This window comes from Xiphophorus hellerii, chromosome 14, assembly GCF_003331165.1.
Source record: "Xiphophorus hellerii strain 12219 chromosome 14, Xiphophorus_hellerii-4.1, whole genome shotgun sequence".
Classification (NCBI taxonomy): Eukaryota; Metazoa; Chordata; class Actinopteri; order Cyprinodontiformes; family Poeciliidae; genus Xiphophorus; species Xiphophorus hellerii.
Window position 1 is genome coordinate 4323267 of NC_045685.1, and position 23100 is coordinate 4346366.

Sequence of the window (23100 nt, forward strand, 5' to 3'; positions counted from 1 at the left end):
TTTTATCGCAGAGAAAGACAGCACAAGTGACCGCCATCACCGCCTTTCCACGTTCCCCTGAGGCTTTCTACTATTATCATTGAGAAAAAATGAAAAATAAAAGGAGAGCGAGAATGGTACCTTCTGAGTCCTAACTGTATAATGGTATTTATACAAAACACACTCCCTGATAACTGCATTTCCTCCAGGGACCTGACAAGCATTTTGAAATGTTTCAAACAAAACCTCACAAGCGCATTGTTGGTGCTGAAAGCAGGGGAAGAAAAGAAGGAGAAACATTTTACATCTCTCAAATTATAAAAGATGCAGCTGTGTATCCAGTCCCCAAAGGCAGACGTAGGGAGGAGGGTAATAACGAGACATTTCAAGCTGACAGAAGTGATTTCTGAAGACGGCGAAGGATGATTCAGAGGTGTGCGCTTGTGCCATAAAACACAACTGACAGCAAATATTCAAAGAAAATGCTCCAGTTGTGTATTTCATCTTACGCCTCTTTGACGACTCGAGTGACGCAGATCAATCAGTCAGGAAGCAAAAACCGCCAATTTCATTAGTCTAAACCTGTGCCTTTTAATAGAAAGTGAGACAAATCGGGGCGCTTGATCAACACCAAAACTACGCCATCCAAATGGAACTGCTTGTGATGCCTAAACCTAAATACCCATGTGTTGCCTATATCTACTTATTGATTTCTTACAGTTTTTGGTGGGACGTTACCTTTCTCTAGCTGTCACTGGCTGAGTGGCAGGGTGCAGCTTGAACAGATCCCAGGACCTTCTTGGTGAAAGGCAACATTTCAACCCGTGACAGAGCAGAGGAAAGGAGAAAGCACAGAAACATTATCCAGACCAGATTACCGGAAACTTCCACACCATAATTTATTGGTCAAGTAATGGGAACAAAGTATTCTTTCAGAGAGGATTAAAAAAACTAAAGAGCTAGTATTCCAACAGTTTCACGCTTCAATTATTGTTCAGTCATAGCAGAGAGAAACTATCAAATATGCAGTGTCCAGGTTTTTAGTGGAGGTTTCAACTTTACTCTTTGTAAAACTAGGAAGAATCCTGTTTCAAACTAGACTACAAGTTTCATAAGTCACAAATTGTGCTTTAATGAAGCTCTAATCAGTGTAGAGAAGTCTAGTTCAGCTTCAACTAGTGTTTCTAATCCCCCAAAAAGACAAACTATCCCTCTCAAATCCACTCCAGGGGGTGAATAAAGTTTGAAATAGCTCTTGAGTTTAGGATTGAAAGAAGGAATGAAGCAGATGGCTACTTCTTGGCATTCGGAGTTCTCACAGTGCTTACAAATCACTTGATTCTTGCTCTGCGTAAGGTTTCTTTTTTGCATCAAGGACACAGAAAGCTGCCACACAACTGATTTTGTAAAGATAAAGATGGATGAGAAATACAAAGGAGAGAGCTGTCTGAGGAGTGTGGGAATAAAGATATACATGTTAAAGGAAAAGGCTGCAGGACATTTCCAAGCAACTTCATGTTTTTATGATCACGGCTTCCAATATCGTGAAAATGTTCATGGAACTGTGGCCAATTGTCCTGGACATAGACACAAGAAGCAATGCGTGGACAAGGCCCTTCATCCGCCTTGCCTGGAGATGACGACATATTTGGCTCCTATAACATGGCCTGTACATGTACAGCACTTTCTCAAGTCCAGAAGACCCAAAAGCACTTCACTCTACATTCCGACATTCACCCATTCGTGCACACTGATGGTGGGAAGTTAGTGCATCGTAGCAACAGTTGCCCTGACAGAAGCAAAGCTGCCATGTGTCAGTGCCATCTCCGACCTCCACCAGCAGGCAAGGCGGGTGAAGTGTCTTCCTGAAGGACACAACGACGGAGACATTTCAAGTTGAAGTCCTACCACCATTACCCAGAGTGAACATGCACTTCAACTGATGAAGTCACACATTTACAGCAACTAGATATCCCGAGAGGGTTCAATTTGATAATAAATATTATCATTACGAGATTTTATTATGCCAGTTTCTTCAAAGCATAACCGCAAAAAGAGTATCTTGAAGATTCAAACTGAGTGATGAAATAAACAACTTTTATTCCATGCCACGTGACAATGTTGTCAAGCCCGTTCGTTGGTGACACGTGAGGTCTTCGATACTTGTGTCCACACAGTCTGCAGACGCACATTGAGGATCTTTTTTTTTTAATTCTTTCTTTCTGACCAAACATTGAGTTACTGTAACTTTTTTAAACCTCCCGCAGTTTTAAGCAAAAGGGTCATTTGGACCCCATGTGCTTCTTATCCTATGCGCGGTCGCACGTACCCTGTGTGCGCTTTTTTTGTGTGGTTTTGGGAACTGACGGTCTGGAGGGTTTACAGGGCCCCATAGTGAGGAGTCTCTCCACATGACCTTTTGTCCTCTCATCAAACTTCAAGTGCAAGTAAGCTAATAATTTATGACACATCCTCTGTGTTTGCTGGCATTCAATAATTTACTTAAATGGATAGTCAGCTCCTCAGAAATTTAATAATTTACATACCCATCGCTAGGCTGCATGTCCACAAGTTTCTGTTCTTGGTGGTAGATTTTTTGTCTCTCTGTATGTGTTTACTCCACAACTTGAACGATCTCTCCTGCTTTCTGAAAGCTTGGCAAATGTCTTACATCGACCCCTCTCTGTATCCTGGTCTACACATCTCTTTGTAAGTGTCTCAGAAATATTTGTTGTGTTTAAAAAAGAAAAAAAAAATTCAAGCCTTCTGTTTAGTTTTTTGGTTTTTTTTTTAAGAATCAATAGGTCTGTCTGTCTACTAAACCACTTCAAAGAATCAGGCTCCACTGATGCAATAATGCATAAAGTTTAGAGGAACCGTCTCTGTGTTATTGAGTTATTGTTTGGAAGCCTGTCTGAAAGGTTAAAATAAGAAGTGGGGAAACATTTGCATCAGTGCACAGAGCTGCTGCCTTGAGGCCTATTGTCTCCAGAGAATAAACTTCATCACCATCATCAGTCTTTTTTTTATCCCTTTTGTGGAGTTTTTGTTTTATTGCCATCTTGTCTCGCAATTTTCCTCCTGCCAACTCTCATGAGGCTACGCAACTGCTGCTATTTGACACCGCAACATTGACCGCAGGCCTTAATGAAAAATTGTGGTGTCTACTTCCTTCCAATATGACCTGTTTATGCCCACAGTAGACAGCAGTGGCCTAGAATTCACTATTCCCAATCAATGGTGCCCAGATGATAAACTCGCACCGTCTCCTTTTGCCGTGGCGTAGTGGGATCAGGTAGGGAAAAATGAGAGGGTGTGCATCCCCGCATCCTCCTACCAAAAAGAAAGAAAAAAAAAAGAAAAATTCCCAATCAATAGACTCTTCATTGCACTTTTGATTGGTGAGCGTTTTCAGGTTGTTATTTTTTTTCCACCGGAATCATAGAAGAAAATTGTTTTATTTTCCGTGTCAGCTCTTCCTCAACCAAATTACGAGGTAGCCCACATGAATGGAGATGATAATCAAGGAGCATCCCGCGTAGTTTGACTCATCTCTCCTCTTCTAACCCTGCAGGTGGGATTGATTGGCCCAATCAATAGCACCTGAACTAATTGAACACATATGATAAATATTTAGTTGCTTATGAATAGGATGAGACACTTCATATCTTTCTAGTTCTTGTGAAAGCAGGGCAGATTGGTTGACTGGAACACCTCGTCTGGCCTGTGTTTCCTGTAAACGCCACAGAAAGCGTAACTTTAACTCTTGGTTGGCAGTAAGGTTCCTTTTGGTGACATCAGTAACGTATTTTTGGCGCTCCACTTCAAGATTTCTCTTTGATATATGGACTCTGGGCATGGATAAATGAGCTGGTACCCTTCCAACTTCTATAAACAAAAGGAAAAGCACTCCTCTAGTACATACATTTAGCATTAGTTCAAAAAAGTAAAGAGATGTACTCAATTACCAGAATTCTTGACATGCCTTGCTGCGTATAAGACACTGAAGATAAACCAGAGAAAACAAAGGAAGAGAGCTTTCTGAAGACCTCAGAAATGGGATTATAGATATCCCTGTTAAAGGTAAAGGCCAAAGCCATTCGAGCTGAATTCTGAAGTCAAACTGCGTCACTTTCTGATGGCGCTGTCCATCCCATCCTGAAATATGAGGCGCTTCTTGAAAGAAGAGCCTGGAGGGCCTCAGTGCTGATAGAAACACACACACAAAAAAGTCTGTAATTCATCAAAATGAAAGCTAGAAAGCTTGGATCACCAGCAGAATTATACGGCCGCTTCCCATTTTTATATTGTGCTTTTAAGAAGTTAAACCTTCTTGTTTGGAGGACAAATGGGACAGCTAGTCAGAACTTTATGTTTACCGGAGGAAATGTGAAGTTTTTATTTAAAGAACACTAGCTCTTTTGAGTAACATGGATGGGCTTCAGTAAGGCAGCCATGCGCAGGTTCCACATGGCAACCATTCATCTTTGAAGGCTAACTCTAAAGGTCTCAAAGTAAAATTCAAAGTATCTGTTTTTTTTATGCTATTTTTATTTATTTAATAACATGAGGTATTCGTTCCACACTCGGGATCCGGGTGCCTCAGTGGTAGAGAAATTTCTCCATATACAGAGGCCACTAGTGCCAAAAATCATTAAGTCAATAATCCAACTACTGTATTCCTCTTCTAATTAATCCTACAGATCAGTTTTTAGACAGAGGTGTGATGTGGTCAGCACTGCGCGTGAGTTGTGTGTATTTAAAGTTCTTGTTCATTTTGTGGATTTATGTTGTCTGACTTTATTCAGATTGTTGTGGTGACGACAACAAGCGAAGAAATGCCCTCCAGACCTGTCCTCCTGAATTTAATAAACACCTCATTCCTCTTTTTTTCTTTTTTCTTTCCCCCCCCTCTTCATCTCATCCTCCCACCGTTGTGTGTTGCGCCGCAGTCTTCAGTGGATTTTTCTTTTTTCTTTTTTTTTAAGCAGAGCAGCAGGTGTTTTCTGGAAGAAACGGTGGCACATGGATGAGCTCTGTCAGACTACTCATTAGAGACTCTGTGGCTCCTTAGTCTCCTCATTTAGAGTGGAGAAGGGCGCGCGTGCGCACAGCGCGCACGGGCCTCACGAGTCTACAAAGCAGCAGGTGGCCACTACCAGGCGCACAAATCAAAGCAGTCACCACCGGCTCATAGGGTGGATATAGAAGAGGAGAGAAGTAAGGGGGGTGGGGGAAGTTGAAGTTCTTACTTGATTTTGTCTTGATTTTCCTCCCAGAACATAGTTTTTTTTTTTTTTTTGTGACGTTCACGCCGGCGATTAGGCCACAAGTTGACAGGTGTCACTGCGGCGGTGACGTCTGGTGCGCGGGCTGAGGAGCCGGGGGAGCATATGGCGGAGGCGGCTGAGCCTGGCGGGGGCTGTAATCAATGTGAGTGATTTCAGACCGAGTTTGGGTCTAAGATATGCGGCGACGATGCGCACTGCGAGTCTAATTTGTGGCGCACTCTAAATGAGATGGATTCCGAGAGTTGTTTTCCCCTGCTGCGTTGTGTGGAATTGCTGTGTCAAGACACGTCCCAATTTATATGGCATCTGTAAATAAAACCGCAGTTTCTTTTCACACATTAAATGATGATCTGAATGCTGCGTATGTTTTTGAGGCGGATCTGCCGTCACTAATTTTTACTGGCCTCTGGCTTCTCCACCCTGACCAAAATGGCTTCCTTCAGCCCACTGCCAGCTTTAGCCTTTGTGGTCTAGACCAGGGTTCCCCAACCTTTTTAGTATCGCGGATCGGTCAAGACTTTGCAAATTTGCTGCGGACCGGGGGGGTTTGCAGACACCGATGCTGTTGCTGCTGTTTCTAACTCATTCTGCTGCTTGTGGGCTCAATGTTGGCGCTCAAGACGTAACCGACAGAATCCGGTTAAAGGATTTTCAAAATAAAAGATCCACCAGACTCAATATATAAAACGGAAATATTTAATTATTTCTTGCGCAGCCCGGTAGCAATTGGTCCGGGGGTTGGGGGACCACTGGTCTAGACCACCAGACTTAATATAAACAGAAAGTAAATCTTTTTAATGAAACTGCAGCTCTAATTTCCCCAGCCTTTGGAGATGAATGTCTTTGCCTGGAGGTGCTGGTATGTTCTTGGATAATCTTTGTATCTTAGCCCAGTTGCTGTTTAAAGGTGTAGAGTTAGCAGTCTGCCTATCTGCACTCACATTTTGTCACTCTACAAACTGAAACTTGGAACAGATTTCATTGTAAAGTTGACTTTTAGTTATTTCACCAAGGCAATATAAATTTGTTTACTTGATAAAAAACATGTCTCAGTAAATAAACTAAAAATAATACATAGCAAAATTAGTAGTAATGAAAAGCTGTAATCCAGCCCAAAATGAATGATGATGTTGTTAATGTTAAACGAAGGTAACTTTAAACCGGTTGGGATTTTAGCATTGATTTAAAGGAAATGAGTGTTTCGGTAAGTTTCGTAGTTTTATGGAGCATAAAAATGAACGCTGCTTCTCCAAAAGCTTCAAATTGTGGCGAAGATTCACTTTTATGCAGGACGGCTCTAATACAGTCAAAGCTAAAAAAAAAATCTTAATCCACCCAAATAAAACTATAAATCACTGAGGTTAGGATTTTAACATGAGAAGTGTTGAAAAAGTTCAAAGGGTGTGATTACTACTGCTAGACGCTGTACATGCACAGTGAGCGATGTTCGACCCATCAGTCACAGTGGGAGGCCATTGTTGCGGCGCCATGCTAGCTTTTAGATGTATTCAAGCCTACAGAAATAACACCCTGACACAGCAGGACTAGGGATTACGCAGGACTGGCATAATTTGTACATAAATGCAAATTCACAATTGCTGTTGCTTTTAATGCTTTTCAGATATGCATAAGTATAACTGTGTCCTATTGGATTTGTTGGATTGTAAAGGCTCTGACAGACACAGGCCTGAACCAACGCTCTCCAGCTCTTCTTGTCCTTTTGACACGCCAAAACTTAAACAACAGCTATCAAAAAACAGGAAAAGTGTTGAGCACGGAGTTTAAAAACATCATCAGAGTGCATTCTCTGCTACATATTTGACCCGGTTTCTAGGTTGAGACCTTTCCCAGGTTGCGAAACGTGACAATTTTGTAGCAAGATGCTTAAATGAGAATGGATTAATGCATTTATTTACATAGGAGAATTCACATCACGTTGGACTCACAAATGAATCGGACAACCTGGTAACGGTGAAGCTTGCATTCTGCACAGAAGTCAGATGCTGAAGATCAGAATCAGGCCAACTCATCTTTTGTAGCCTCTGTATTATGGCTCGTCCCTGTAGGGGGCAGCATAGGGTGCTTACGGCGAGCATGCAACGCAAAGCAACATGCATAGAAAAAGAAAAAACACTGTCGTTAGCAGGAACATGGTTACATTCGTTAATGTGTTGGTGGAATTATTGTCTTTATGGGACAAATATTAAAGTGTCTGTCTTTGCGAACCTCCACTAGGAGGAGCTCTTGGTTGCCTGCCATGTCTTTCCACATGTAACCACAAAATATTAGAGGAGCACTGTGCGGAAAACTTGCTCTACATAGATGCCGCGGTTGCTGAAATGATGAAATTTGACCATGTGTTGCTTAAATAAAGCTTTAGGTGTTCTTCTTCAGTTGGTTGGTTGACATGATCTCCACCTTGACATGATGCATCAAAAACACCGTTTTATGTGTTTCCTCTAAGAAAAGCATTTTTGAGCACAAAATGAAAGCCACGTTTAATTGCTATGAAGCTATTGCAAAATCAAAGTAATCATAGACAGAGTCCAAACGTTATTGTTCTGTTTTAACTTTGTTTTTGTATATCAGATCATTAAGAACATCAGTTTTCATATAATTCTTTTTTTTTTTTTTTAGAAAACTTATCCAAAGCAATTGCTCTTTTATTGAATCATAAATTAACTTTGATTATGGCTAAGTTCTGATAAGTTTCATCAGCCACACCCAAGCTTGATAAAATAATTTTAAAACGTTCACCTAAATAGAACTTGTCTGACGACATGGAGTAGGAAAAGAAGGTTTTGGACATCTGTCTGTCTGGGTAGGGTTAGAAAACTGTTTCTAATACTTTGAGTATCCAACAAATCACAAAAGATCACAAAAGAACCCAGAGCAACATCCAAAGCACAGCAGGAGTTGTTTGCCTCAATTAACTAACATCAGGGCAAAAAGGGCATCCATGGGAATTAAGATGAAAACCACTGCAGAACCAAAAGGAACATACTGTCAACAAACACAATGAGAAATGTGCAAGGGGGCAAATATCTTTAGTAGTTATGTAAAACTTAGACGAGTTTCACTTTTAACGATGTAGATCGTTTAATGCAAAAGCTTTCTTTACTTCTACAACATGGCTCCCTTCCTTTCCTGTTAGTCGGCCATTTTAGAAATCTGTTTTCCTCTTTCCTCTATTAGTCTCCTGACCAGTTTCTGTATAGGTTGGTGCTTCACTCGTGATGAACAGAGGCTAAGAGGAAGAAAACACCAACTTTTCCTCTTTAACATCCACAATGTATAGCTTCCACCATTATTTCTAAACTCCTTGTCTTTAAATCCTGTCGCCTTTTGTCGTCCTCTCACTTGTTTTGTTTTTTTTTTCAATTTCTTTCTCCTCCGGCACACAACCTCTTTATAGCCCTCCTTGCCATGCTGCGATAATTAGTCAGCGCTAAAATAATACAGCCTCAAGAAAACAACAAGAGCTGAGCAGAGGGGCTTAGCTCTGCTGGGAGGAAACAAGGGAGACGGGGAGGGCTGGCGAGAAAGAGAAAAAGAGCGAGAAACAGGGAGTGCTGTGTGTCAGCCAATTGAAATGGCTACCAGTGGATCATTGCTGAATGTGTGCATGTCTGTGTGCAGGGAGACAGCTTGTCCCCATTTTTAATCAGGGGCCCCTACTTGGTGTACGACTGAGCGAGTGGCTGTTTGTGGTTGTGAATGTTGTCGGTCTTTTGGGCCTCCGTGGTCGTCACGGCGTCAACCTTCCAGGGACGGTGTGTTTAGGAAGCCGTTGGCTTACATAAAACTAAAGTCACGCTACTAGAAGATTAGCTAAACAGCTGCATTTTATCCTCTTCTTCCCAATGTAATTTGAGTCAAATCCAGAAGAAATGGTCAAGTTTATATTTGTATAGGTCATTTTAGCAACAAGGCCGTTCATAAAAACATCATACGGTCGCCAATGGTGAAACGAGCATCAAACATTACGTCTTGTTGAATGCAATCATGGAAATCATCAACACACATCAAACATGTTGATCAGTGTCATTCATTCATCATTTACTACTAAAAGGCAGCTCTGAGCAGGAGGGGTTTTAGCCTTGAGTTAAAGGAACTCAGTGTCTTTTGGCCATTTTGCCGTCTTTTGGAAGTTAACTCCAGATTTCTGGTGCATAGAAGCTGGATGCTGCTTCTCCATGGTCATTTCTGATCAAAATGATTGAAAACCTGCGAATATCCGTGTCGGTGGCCTTGAGTTTGGTCTGCATAAAAATGCGCCTGAATCCCTTGATTGCTTATGTATTCATATAGTTGCATGTTATACATACATTATTATCTTGACGTACGGCCTAGGTGTGTGTCTATGTGTGTGTGTTTATAATACTGGGGGTGGAAACAGTCCACATGGCTTGATAGTAGTTTCTGTGGTTTCATTACTCTATGCTAATCACGCCCAGCAGCTATTTCTCATTTACCTGTGGGTTCATCGGAGCCAAACTCCATCCCCTCTTTTACTGTTCAAACATTAAATTGCTCATTTTATTTGGCAGCAATTCTATTTTTCCTCCATCTTTTGCTATGCTGCTGCTAACAAGATGGTCTGACTTCGGTTGATGTTGAAAGGTCAACACATCGTCGTATTTTTTATATGCATTTTAAGGCTCATGCAACAGTGGCTAATTGAAGCTCGCCAGCAACAGCTAGCTTGTAGTCTAGCTTTTGTTGGCAACAAGAGTCAGCTAAACAGAGATAGATGGCAATTGTTGGCTACCTAGCTCTTGTTACTTTGCTAGCTCTAGGGCTAAATAGCCATAATTAGCAATTATTGACTAGCTTGTTGGCTAGCTCTCCACAGTGAAACCAGGTGGTGATAGCAACGTCATAGTGTAGGGATGCTTTTCCTCACCAACAAGTGCTTCATAACTCTTGTTAGCTAGCCAACAAGAGCTAGCTAACAATTAATTACAATTATTAGCTAGCTTGTTGGCTAGCTCGGGAGATGAATACATCCCCATAGTGAACCAGGGCTGGTGGTGACAGCAGCCTTGTAGTGTAGGGACACTCTTCCTCACCAAAAATAGAGAAGATGGTCAGCATTGATGGAACGATGGACTAGAAAGTACGGGAAAACATTCAGACATTTATTTATTTGAGACATTGTTCTTTTTGTGGAACGATTGCAGCAGACATACAGAGTTAAATTGGATTCAGAGCAGCTGGCTGCATATGCCTGTCACTTTAAAATTGACATCCATGTGTACGTAGTTTTTCACCACTACGCACTGCTTCGTGTTCGTCTTTCACATGAAAACCCATTTAAGGATAGATTTTAGTTGGTCACAATAGGGATGTGAAAAAGTTCCAGTGGTACAAACACTCTTTTATGACACATTGTGACAGATTCTCAGTGCCTCTAATAAAATGCACTGGCTTGTTATTCTCATATTTCATCGGCTGTCGAATTCTTTTGATTGCTGTTGCGCCAAATCACACTTATCGCAGTTGAATGGGAGCCGTTTTTGACAAATTAGAGTATACAGATTATTTCCAAAAAGGGATCAACAGAACAAAAGCATTTTTTATCAGAACGGGAAAAACGCAGGCGCCAGCTGAAGTGTTATGACAACACAAAGATGGGGGGGTGGGAGAAGCCATCTTTACTGTCCTGAAAGTCGGATTTGTGCTTCGTTGTTGTCAAATCTTTACAGTAGTTTACTATGTTGTGCTTTTGTTCTTTTGCATATTATGTAAACTGTCCTAACTTAGCTTTTTCTTTTGTATTTCACAGCTGGGACAACGTACATCTTTGGACGAGGCGGAGCCCTCATCACATACACCTGGCCACCCAATGACCGGCCGAGCACGCGGGCAGACCGGCTGGCAGTGGGCTTCAGCACGCAGCTGAAGGAAGCCATTTTGGTCAGGGTGGAGAGCGCCAAGGGACTGGGAGACTACCTGGAGCTGCACATAGTAAGATAAACACCTCATTCCTCTTTTTTCTCCCCACCGCATTGTTTTAGATTTCCAGTGAAACAACGATCCGTGTTCCAGGGAGTAAAACTGGACCCCTGGCTTCTCTAAGTGTGGCTGATTTTCCTTTAAATGACATTTAGATTAGTTTTTTTTTTTTTTTGCCCGTTTCTGCTTTCAAGGGCCGTTAAGAAGGATTAGGCTCTGAGTCCAGAAAATGGCTAATTATACACACACATACACACACACACTTCTTGTTATTTCTAGTCATCACCCTAATTTCTGTTTTACAGCTTTCATATGTTGGGCTTAAAGGTCATTAAAGCCCACCTCCATTGATGGATTGAAATGGCTATTAAAGGACAACAGGCATTTAAAAGGCATTTAACGGGGCTCTAATTGTATTGTTGACCTCCATGCTTCTTCCACCTAATATTCTGTTCATTTTCATGGTGGGTTTTGTGGTAATTACCATCCGGGATTACTCGCCGCTGCCTCTGAACCGTTCAGAGGGAGTGTTTTACTCTGCCGGATGGTGAAAGGTGATGCCGCAGCAACAAAAAGGGAGAAGACACCATCACTGTGATCTCCACTTATCTGCCCTCGGCCTCTTGTGTGCGCCCTCGCAGCGCTCCGGCAGCCGCGCCGACCCCAATTTGTTTGGTTCTTAGCCCGAGCGCCGAGAGCAACAGGAAGAGCGGTGACCCCCGGGGTCGCTCCTCATCCAGTGCTGGGTAAACTGAGAGCGACAGGGCGAGGGGCCGATGGGAGGCGGGGAGGGACAGGTGTGGGAGCCGCCGCTGCCGAGTTGACCGAGCAGGTCAAGGCCAATTTAAATGCTCTTAGCTTCAGTGATAAATACGGGTAATGACTGTAATGATGAAAGATTATAGTTGTAAATATAATGGACCCAACAAATAATGCATGGATTGGGGAGGGGGAAGCTAAGTGGTGATGCATCAGGGGTCAACTGTAGATGCTCTGAGCTGTAATGGGTCATTTCCTGTGATGTGAAGTCATCCGTCGGCTGGTTTTAATATTTTAAAAGTCGTCTGGAGCACAAATGACTCGGTGAGAAGTACAAGGATCTGTGAGAAGAGGGGAAGACATCAGCACAGAGAAGGATTTCACAGGAAAAATAAGGCGGCTTTATGTTAATAACATAAAAATATATAAATACTATCTGTAGTTATCTCTTTGCTTACATTTCAAATGGAAAAGCAAATATTAAACCTTAAGCTGCTGACTATTGTGGTTATAACGAGGGCCGGGACTTTGATATTGACTACTTAATTACATAAATTTTAATGCAATTAATTGCCTTTTTTTTTCTTTCTTTTTTTTTTTACACTCAAAGGTTCTGATCGGAACCTTTACATTTGCGAGTTTCCGATATGCCCGGAAATCTGATACCGCTGGTTATAATTAGATTTTTCTTAAAATTTTGATACTTATCTTCCTTTTAATACAAACACATGTGAGTTTCTGTCTACATGTACTCATGACAGAGGTTTACCAGCTAGCATCTTTCAGCTTCACATATAGTAATAAGACTTAATAATCCAAGACTTAGTAATAATAACTTAGCTTATTTTCCACGTCAAGTAAGAAAATAAATCAGATGAAGATGATTCCAATTAGAATCTTTTTTGTCCCTCAAACTGGTCCAACTCCTTTAGGATCTTGCTTTTTTCTCATACAGATTTTCAGTCTGATATTTGTAATTTTACAGCACAGAGTTGCCCACAACATACCATAAGTATAATACAATTATGAAAATCTATGACATCTCAGTACGGTAGTTTGAAGTGCATCTTTCTTCCACCTCTGTAGTCTCTGCTTGTGTGATGAGGAGTTTTGTCACCAGACCTGTTTACTAAGACACATGCTCCAGGATACATCTTCTGTTTACCGATTAGAATAAAATATTGTAGCAAAAAGTATCTTAAGATCTACTTTAAAATGTTACAAGAAGGCTAAACTGTGGTAAATATAAAGGAAGGAATAAAGAATTAAGCACAATAGCATACAGTTTCATGTAAAGTACTTAAACTGGCATGTTTCTATGAAGCCAGTTTTGTTTAAATAAAGTCGAATCCAATGTATCAGCTAATGTGTCCAATGCCAGTCGGAAGCCGAGGAAAATAAATGAGCAGCATGACTGAACAACATCTGAGGTGATTGCTGATGTCTTCCCGTCACTGTATGGTGTTAGCACACTCTTAACAGTTCTGCTCTCTATAGGCGATCACACTTCCAGTTAACCAAACAGCATCTGTTTCCTACTTTTCTATTTTTAATCTTCTACAGTCAGCAAGGATGCAATTAGAAGACTTTTTCCTCCCCCCTTCATGAATGTATATGTGCTGGTCAACAGATGGAGTGGAGAAAGAGAACGTTGTCATGGATTAGGTATTACAAATGTCGCCCTTTGGCGTAAATGCTATACGGAGTTCAGTCGACTCGTTTCCCATCAGCCGAGACGTTCTCTGCTTCAGCCTCAACATATTGCTTTATGTATGCTCTTTTTTTTTTTCTTTTATAAACTGACAGATATTATCCCTCCAGGCTGTTTTCAGAGTTAATCTATTGGCACATTCTTCTAGTGCACTGATGAAATTTGATTTAGGGTTTTGGCATAAAGTCCCGCTGTGGAGCAGAGGGATTTCTTGCCTTTGCGGTTTTTGTACTGTGTTGTCACAGGTCAGTTAAAACACCACAATAATAACTCTCACAGGCCAGGTAAAATTGTAATGCAGCCCAGAAACTGTCTGAGGACCTTCAGCTTGACATGTTGAGGCTTGACAGTGAATCCCAAATTACTCCCAATGGAAGCACTTTACATGGCAGCACTGTGGGAATAAGGAAAGAAGAAGCTGGAGAGTTCCTTCTGAAGACAGTCGATATTAAGAATGGTTGTCATGTGTGTGTAAAAAATGTAATGGTAATAATATACTTAAAGGTCAAATAATTTTTGTTTTCATTGACTTGTTATGCAAAGCAGCCCTGTTAAAATGTTGAGGCTGGTGAGAAACGTCTGACTTGCCAACCCAGATTTCTTGACTTTTCCTGAGATTTACAAACTGTGCCAATGAATTATAACATAACACAACAAAAAAAAATCTAACAATATTGCCATAAATCATCTGCTTAGGGTATGTGGAAAAACTTGAGCTTGTCTGGTGTCAAAACAAAACCAAACCAAACCCGACCAAAACCTTTCGTCAGTTTCTTCGTAGATGAAAATAAAAGCTAAAACCAGCTGTTCTTTACCTGGGATCTTTCCAAATTTATTTCATATATCCATTGATCCATTTTTAAGTCTTTGAGTCAACCTTCCTACCTGAGGGAAGGATTCCTCACTGTTTATTCCTGCCTGTTGCTCATCAACCCTCATCACTCATTCGTTTTCTTGCTCTTCTTCCAAGTGCATATTCTCTATCTAACTTCAGTGTTTTTCATTTACTCCCTCATTCCCTCTCGTCTGCCCCGTTCGTTCTCTCCCCCCCCTCACGCACACACCAGCGCACCCCGACACGGCGGGCCCGGCTCCTCCGCTCCCACCGCAATTACATTTCATTTGCTGCCGTTCCTCCCGAGTCGCTCCCCTAAATGACTCCGTTCAGCCCGTGGTGGGTGTTTGGCTCCTGTTAATTATGCCCGTCGCTCTCTCTTTTTTTTCTTTTTTGAGACGAGAAGCACAGGCAAATTAGACCTGAAAACCTGCGAGCCGTGGCTCCCATATCATCCCACCTAGTGGAGGGTCGGCCTCACGGTCCCAATCGAGCTACCGATGGGCTCCGTGTTTGCCGACCGTGGTCTTGAGGGCCCATATGTGGGGCTTTATTCGCTTGCGTAAAAGGTGATATAACACTTTTGTTCATTCGTTGACGGCTTTGTCCAATGTTTTCCATTGGGTTTAAAAGATCACATTCACAATTTTTTAAAATAAAGATTCAATTATCTTAAGACAAGACGTCATCTTTTTAGAATACCATCCATCTTTAAGTTGTTGGTAAAATCTGTTGTTTTTTTTCTACTCTTAAATTAGAGCTTCACAAACTCTGCTCTCTACCATTTCTTACTTGTTACAGGAAATGAAACAACACGGTGTGATGTTGTCTCTGCCTGTCCAACTAGAAATACTGGCACCGGTGCAAACGGCTGATAATAGCACGCCACCGGGACGTGATGGAACATTACTCCTTATCTCGCCTAAGCCACCCGTCTCTTTATATACTCTTCCCCGTTTCTGTCCAGACCTCCCACTCTTTCATGCCACTCGCTCCTTCGATTTCTGTCCATTTATGTTACGGAGGGCGGGAGATCACTCACTCCACCTTTCTGACACGCTGTCATCGGGCCACGTGCAGAGCTGGCTGCGGGAGAGTCGGAGAAGCCGGAAAATGCTGACATCATCTGCTTTAAAATGTCAGACTTTGTCCTCGTAGGACCTTGACTGGTGGTAATTATTTACCGTTGTTGTGGGTATAAATGCGGCACAGTCGCATTGACATTTGGAGTTCTGGATGGAAAAAAACCAAAAAAACCTCCTGATACATTATCTGAAAAAGGCCAAAGGAATGGTTCGCTGCTGAGCAGACATAAGCATATTAAAGGGACAGTTCAGAGTTTTTGTACAAATCTTTTGTGAGAGCGTTAAGAGTAAACGGATCCTTGTAGCAGAAAGATGTCATATAAGTGAGTTTCTTGATCTTAGCCATTTAAAACAATTCAAACTGGAAACAGCGTTAGCCACTGAATAGAAATAAGAACTGTTATTGAAACATCACAGTGCTTCTCATTGAGGCGACTTCTATCTTGAGAGCTCTACCCCGTTGCGGTCGCCACGACTCTGTCCAGTGGAGGTGGAACAGAATGCCCCGACTACTCTTAGATCATCTGTTTGGCAGCATTTTGGGTTCCCAGTGGGAACGATAAGCGGCAACAGAGTGAATGACAAAGACACAAACAACATGTAAGCACAGAAAGTTGTCAGTGAAAGAGGTAGAAAGTGTCTCTATAGCAACCTGGACTTCTAGGGCAGTGTCCTGGTCCTCAAGGTGAACTGCATAGCAAGTTTCAGATGTTTCCCTGCTTCAGCTCAGTCGGCTTCCATTGATGGCTGATTAACAGTCTTTTGCTGAGCCGTTAATTGTTTGAATCATGTATGTTAAAGCAAAGCAAAGGAAAGATCTAAGACATGTAGCGTGCCTTGAGGACAAGGGTTGAGAAACACTGGTGTGGGGATATGAGGAGCTCCATTACAATCACAGCCCACCTTTTATTTAGTTTGTAACATAAATTTGTTCCTTAGCATAACATCAAACTCTCGTCCCACCTCTTGTTCTTATGAACTTGGTATCATGTCTCGTCTTGTGAGTTGTAGGTCATGTTACACACCTAGCATGCAGGCTTGCTTCTAGTCCCAGACATCGCCTTGGCCACAGCATGAAAATACCTTTTCTGAGGCGGCCAGAGGCCCAACCTGCCTGGATTACATCCAGTCTATTATGACTGGATATAAGTCATAATATATGACTTATATATATGGCCTGTCATGGTTTAGTTCTTTTAACCTTAGAAGACAATGATGTCTGCTGAACATCATGTCATTATATGCTAATAATATATAGCATATTAGATGATTAATATGCTATATAGAGCTTTTTACCCTATGGTTGACAACATTTTCCTACAATCCTTTGAGGGTTTATCCATGTTCCTACAAACTCACTGGAATATGATGTCCTTCTATAATAAGAAAAATATTATTCATAATAACTTCACAGAATCTCCTTTAGACTAGCTCTTTTACTTGCTTTTCAATGTCACATTATCAGATTTCTCATGTGTCTTTAAGTATTCTCTGCCAACCAAGACTGTTTATCAAACAAAATGAATATGAACTTACCGTTTGGTTAAGAAATTAGCTTTATTTTCTCTCTCTCTCTCAAGCTAATGAACAACACAAACTAGAAAACTCAAAGCTCCATGGTAGCCAGTAAATTGATTGACAACCTTTGATGAAGAGAAATTTGTCAAGTTGATACAGAACAGAAGAGCCAGAATTGTTTGAATCGGATATCAAAGTCGTCTTCACCTAATGAAACTTTTTAAGGCGCCATCAAATTTGCCTAAAACTGGATTTCATTTAAGTCTCTTTGACTGAACTACCTCTGTGGCTGCTGGTCCAACGTTTATCTCTTCAGTTAATGTTTTTATACTGCAGTTCTTTCTTTCTTTTTTTCATTTTGGCAGCTCTAGCAATTTGAGTAAATGTTAGAATAAATTGTTTTGGTTTTTTTTTTTAATCGTTTTACCTAATATAGCTATTCTCTAGAAACGTAGAAGACAAAGAAACGTATTCCCAATGAGTCTTAGATTCATTATTTAAAACTTTGATTTTCTGCAGAGAGAAAATAACCACCACAACTATTAGTCATTATTACAGCAGAAATAGTTTCTGAATAGGGATTTTGCCTTTTTCACTATTTTATAGTGAAGAAATCCTCACAGTATCAGGGAATTAGCTGCGTCAAAGTTAAAATAATCATTTGGGCATTTCAGGACGACTTTTTTTCATTGCCAACCTGCATGACATTTTCACCATCAAGGCCTGGGGTGTTACATCCACAGAATGAGGGATACTGACAGATACGAAAGCAGGCTGATAGATAAATCTCCCATCTGAGGCAGCTGGGAAAGGTAGATGTCCTTGGAAGACCTTGGAAGCAAGACATCTGAGTCAAACGGCTCAGCATTACACACACAAAGAATGTCACTTATTTATGACATTCTTTATTTTGGTTTTTAGCAAAACTATTCCCTGTAAGGGTTTGTAAGGCAGGTTAAGGGTTAATAACTGAATTCCAAGCTTAATATGCAACAGAAACAGTTTTTAATTGAAATTTGCATCAATACAGAAACATGTCACCTCTAAAGGTTATGTTTGTTTGAAATCTGCACGGCACTTTACTTTTAACAATCAAAATCTCCTGATGCTCCAGGACTTTCTCATTAAAGGACTTCAACCCATAGAGAAAAAAAAAGCATTTTATCATGCTTGCAACCGTAACTTTTAAAATCTTGCCATTTCTTGTTTCTGTAAATTGTCAGTCACCTTGATCTGCCTCATGTCATTTAAAGATGTTCTGTCATTCTTGGCATTTTTAAGTAAGAATAAATATTACTATCCAAATTTAATGGTATATTGATGAATGAGTCACTTTATCAAAATAGTGTAGACAGTTTAATACTTGTGAATTATACTGAAACTGTTACACAACAGGAGAACTTAATAGGATGTACGTCACCTAATAATAAAAACTCAAAAAGCTTAAACTCATAGATTCGCCGTCCTCATTAAATTTGCAACAGTTTTTAATACAAGTGTTCAAAGCAAAACTTTTTTTTTTTTACTTTTAAAGACCCCTACTGTCCAACCCTAACCTCATTATTCAGAAACACCAGAGTAAGCACTTACACAACTGAGTCCTTCCCAAATCCTCCGTTGAAATGAGTGCCATGGTTGCAGCTTTAAAGTCCAGCAAAATAACACAACTATGTCATTAATATTAACTTACTCAGTAATGGATGCTCATATGTTTCTCTGTTTTGCCAGGTACAACATTTTTGTCCCTGGAGCATTTTGTGTAGAGTATATTTTGGTTTCCACATCTTTAACTTTTCTCTTCAGCTTCCGTCTTCAATAAAATCAAGTCTTGCTGCTGTTGATGTTTTCATATAAGAAAAAACAGAGCTAGCCATATCTCTGAAAATTGCCGACACTAACATGAGAGTGCACACTCTGTTTTAGTGTAGCAGATTACTTGGATCATACCATATATCATACCATATTTTAAACTATCTCCAATTTATTACGTCAGTCAAAACTCACAGGAAAAGTTGACTGCCTGGCTCTGAAACTTTGTTTTACACTACATGAGATTTGTTCTACATTGACATCTCCATTAAAAGCATATATAAAGGGAAAGAAAAGCGACACTTCCAGTAGAAAAATCTGTGAGGGTTGTCCTGCAGAAACACAGTATGAAAGCAGTCGTTACTCGCCAGCTTTAACGACTGCTACACCAACACCGGCAGTTTTAAAACTGGGCATGTGGGAAAAGTTGTCTCTGATTTCAATCTGGATGCAACACCTACAGCAATGTTTTTCTGGCATCATGCTCCACTGTCCCCGCTATGTAGCATGGCTGTCAGCAAACAGAGTGGTAAACACAGGCACCGAGCTAAACCCCGGCTGAGAAGCTGTCTTTTCTACTGCCTCCTCAGCAGAAAAGGGTTTGGTAAACGCAGAGTTGAGAGAAAAAGTTTGTTCATTAGAACTGAGCAACCCATGACATCCCATGATTTAGAGATTAGGTGTCATCTAAAACTGTTTGTAAGTTGAGTAATGAGGGTCTTAAACCCAAGAAAGGCTTGTTAAAGATGCGTGAGATTAATTAAAACAGGAGCAAATGCTTCAGCTACTACTTTCGCAGGGTCGTCATAACCCAACCAAATGCCTCGACAGATGGCCAAAGAAAGCTGGGGGTTTTTTATGCACCTTTCATTACCCGCTTGATCTCTTTTTTTGTTTTTTACTGTGACTGTTTAGTGGTTTCTGTATGTATTTATTGCTGTTCTCACTTTGTTCTCGGTGTGTTTACAGCTAGCAAGTTGTTGCACTAAGTGCTCTGTGGGAAGTGTCTCATCTGCAGTTATGGGCTGGTGCGCAGAGCGCAGCGGGCCTCCCCCCCCGGTTCCTCCATCACAGGCTGTCCCGTTCCAGACTCGCAGCATTAAATAAAGGCTGCCTCTTGATTACTCGTTAGGGAGCCGTGCTTCAACAAAACTGTCATCTGAGTCGGGACAGGGAGCGGGAGCCTGAGGAGGGGGGCAGACAGCAGCACAGACATGGCTATATTTTCTGCTCCTGGTGCTGGTCACACCCTGACTGAGATGAGAGATATTCAATGTTTCTGCTAAGTCTTTAGCCTGGTGAAAACCAGACCCTTCTCTTACGCTTTGCTTCGTACAGAGGGTCTGGACTCTCAGCTGTGGAGAAATGATTGCTTCCTGGAAGCGTCAGGTCTGTTGAAATTTTAAAAGTTACCCAATCGCTAACGTTTGCTCATGACACATGTATTGCGCCAGTTCAACGCTATGAAGCTAATTGGAAATTGTCTGCACTGTAAACAACCATCCTCCACTGCGAAGAGAGACGTGCTGAGCCGAACGAGGTGGCTGTTCATCCATCCATCCATTTTCTTTACACCCTGGTCCCTATCTCCAGCGAGACATTTTGGGCGAGAAGCGGGGAACACCCTGGACAGGTCGGCAGTTTGTCGCAGGCGGCTGTTCATGTTAATTCAATATTTGGAGGTGTGACCGACACAGACTGTACGGCTTCGCTCATTCCTCCGCTGCCATTGCTAAAACTACAGGCAGACAAAACAACGTGTAAAATCAAAGTCATCGTTCACAACTTGTCCTTCTGCTTGCTGATTGGTCCGGGAGAAATCCTACTGAGGAACCCATCCGATCTGATGGAAAATCGAGTCTGATGATGTATGCAGCAATTAAAACACATCAAAGTTAAAGGGGCTTTGCAGACCACCAGTGATTCTCTGGTGGTCTGCAACTGCCTCTCCGACTGTCCGACCAAGATAGACTAGAGGTCTATCAGGTCTATCCTGGTCAGTCAGTTTGCTGTTTTTTGTTGTTTTTTTCCACAGCAAATTGACAGAAATGTAAGACAGGAAGATAATAGTCAGTAGAACTTATTTAACTTTTCCTGGTTGTTGTCCTGGATACAAACCATACTATTTGCAATACAAAATGGTCTGGTTTTTGCCTGCACAGAAATGCCTTTACTCTCATTGCCAGCCATCAAAGTTTTCAATCGGAGTTCAATGGCTATGATGTACAGATCAGCTAACGTTACCTTAAGGGCTTTAGACAGCAACTGTTTCATTATGAGTTGAGAAATCAGTTCTGACATGTACCACCAGCCTGGGATGAGTTGATCTGTGAAGAGGAGAGGGTGGAGAGATGCTCGTGTCAGATAAAGGAAGACGGTGATGGAGATAAAACTGTAAGCGAGGCTTTTATCCCCTTCTGCCGCCTTAAGTAGCATGCTGATGTGCATAAGAACATTCAGTCTTCGGCATGCTCAGCTGTCATTAACACTGTGTCAGTCAGAGCTCTCGTGTTGTAGCCACGTGTCTACTATCCTCAGTATTTACTTGGTAGAACCACCATTTGTCGCAGTTACAGCTGCGAGTCTTTTTGAGTTCAAAGCTTTGGACATGTGGAGCTTTAAATTTTTTTTTTTTTTGCTCGTTCCTTTTCGCGTAACAGCTGAAGCTGTAGACTGGATGATTATCTTTGAACCAAAAAAAGTCTTGCCACACATTCTTTAGATTTAGGTCTGAATTTTGTATGTTTTGGTCCAAATTGCTTCATTGCGGCTCTTGTTGTATGTTTCAGCTTGTCCTGCTTGAAGTTGAAAAGGACACAGTCTAAAGCATTTTCTTTGAGAATAACCGTCTATTTGTCTACATCTGCCTTCCTATCAAATCTGACCAGCGTCCTTGACTCTCCTCAAGAAAAGCCACACATCACGATGATGCCATCACCATGTTTCAGAGTGCAGATGGTGTGTTTGATGGGAACAGACCTTCTTTCACCTGTTTGCTGTGGTTCCTACTAGAGGTGCAGAGAAAAATCGATTCGGTAAAGAATCGCTTTTGAATTGTGTTGGAAATTCGGAATCGATTCAAAATGCTCAAAGGTCAATTTTAAAATACTTTTAAGTTGTACGTCTTCGCCTCTCCTATTTGTGAGTATACAGCATTTCTTATTACATGTTCACTAAATCACCCCATGTACTTTGAAGAATTTTTTCATATTTTCTATTGAAGAAAATGTCAGGCAGTTAAGCTAACCTATTGCTGATCATTTCAGTTACAGAATTTTACCTATAATTTTACTGTACTGAAATGAAAACCTATTTTCATTTCAGTATAAACTGATTTGATTCAGTGGAACAATTTGATGCAGTTCGGAACCTTACACAATTGTTTTAAAGATATCTTCTATTTGTTCACACTGTCTTTCCCTCTTGTCATTCGCATAATTTAAACCCAATCTCTGGACCGTTTAAATAGAGAACAATTGGTTTTGAATCGAATCGTGATCATGAAAATCGGAATCGAATCGCAAGGTACTGAAAGATTCGCATCTGCTACATAGTTTGTGGCAAACTTCAAGAGGTCTGAATATAAACTCCCCCTACAACCTTCAGGTTTTATTAAAAAACATTAAAGTTTATGGTTGGAACTTTAAAATGTGAAAATATTTAAGGGGTATAAATGCTTTTACAAGGCCCTATGTATGCAGTTACAAGGTACAGCGGTTACTCCCACTGTTTCTCTTGTACGTTTAGTTATTCCCTTATTTATAACTCCCTTCCCTCCCCCATACTTTCTTACTTAAATGGGTGTCACTTCCGCAGCCAGCTCTCCTTCATCTTGTCAGGGAGTAAAAAGGCAAACATGCAGGGAGGGATGGAACAGAGAATAAGGCCGGAACAGAGAGAGAGAGAGAGAGATACAGAGACGCACGGCTTTGATGAATGCAGCTGCCTCTCAAAGGGGAGAGTGGGCTGCCGTTTGTAATGAGATCGGGTCCTGGTGGGTTTGGCAGGGTCTCTTTCCTCGGCCGGTGGGAGCCTGACAGCGTATCGATTAATCCTTCCCTTTCGCATTACTAATTAATTGCCCCTGCAAGTAGGGGAGACGCAGGCTGATAGTTGGTGGTGGGCAAGGGGCATACTCAGGTTTTAGAGGTTTCA

The 23100-nt window shown here is 41.3% G+C and overlaps 1 protein-coding gene across 9 annotated transcripts in view; it reads left to right on the forward strand.

Moving 5' to 3' along the window:
* nrxn2b (neurexin 2b) overlaps positions 1-23100 on the forward strand; it is an 813260-nt gene that overhangs the window by 640141 nt on the left and 150019 nt on the right. For all 9 annotated transcript variants that reach the window (XM_032584259.1, XM_032584258.1, XM_032584254.1 and 6 more), the window contains one exon: positions 11059-11240. In XM_032584259.1, the coding sequence (XP_032440150.1) occupies positions 11059-11240 (182 nt within the window). The remainder of the gene's footprint in view (positions 1-11058; positions 11241-23100) is intronic.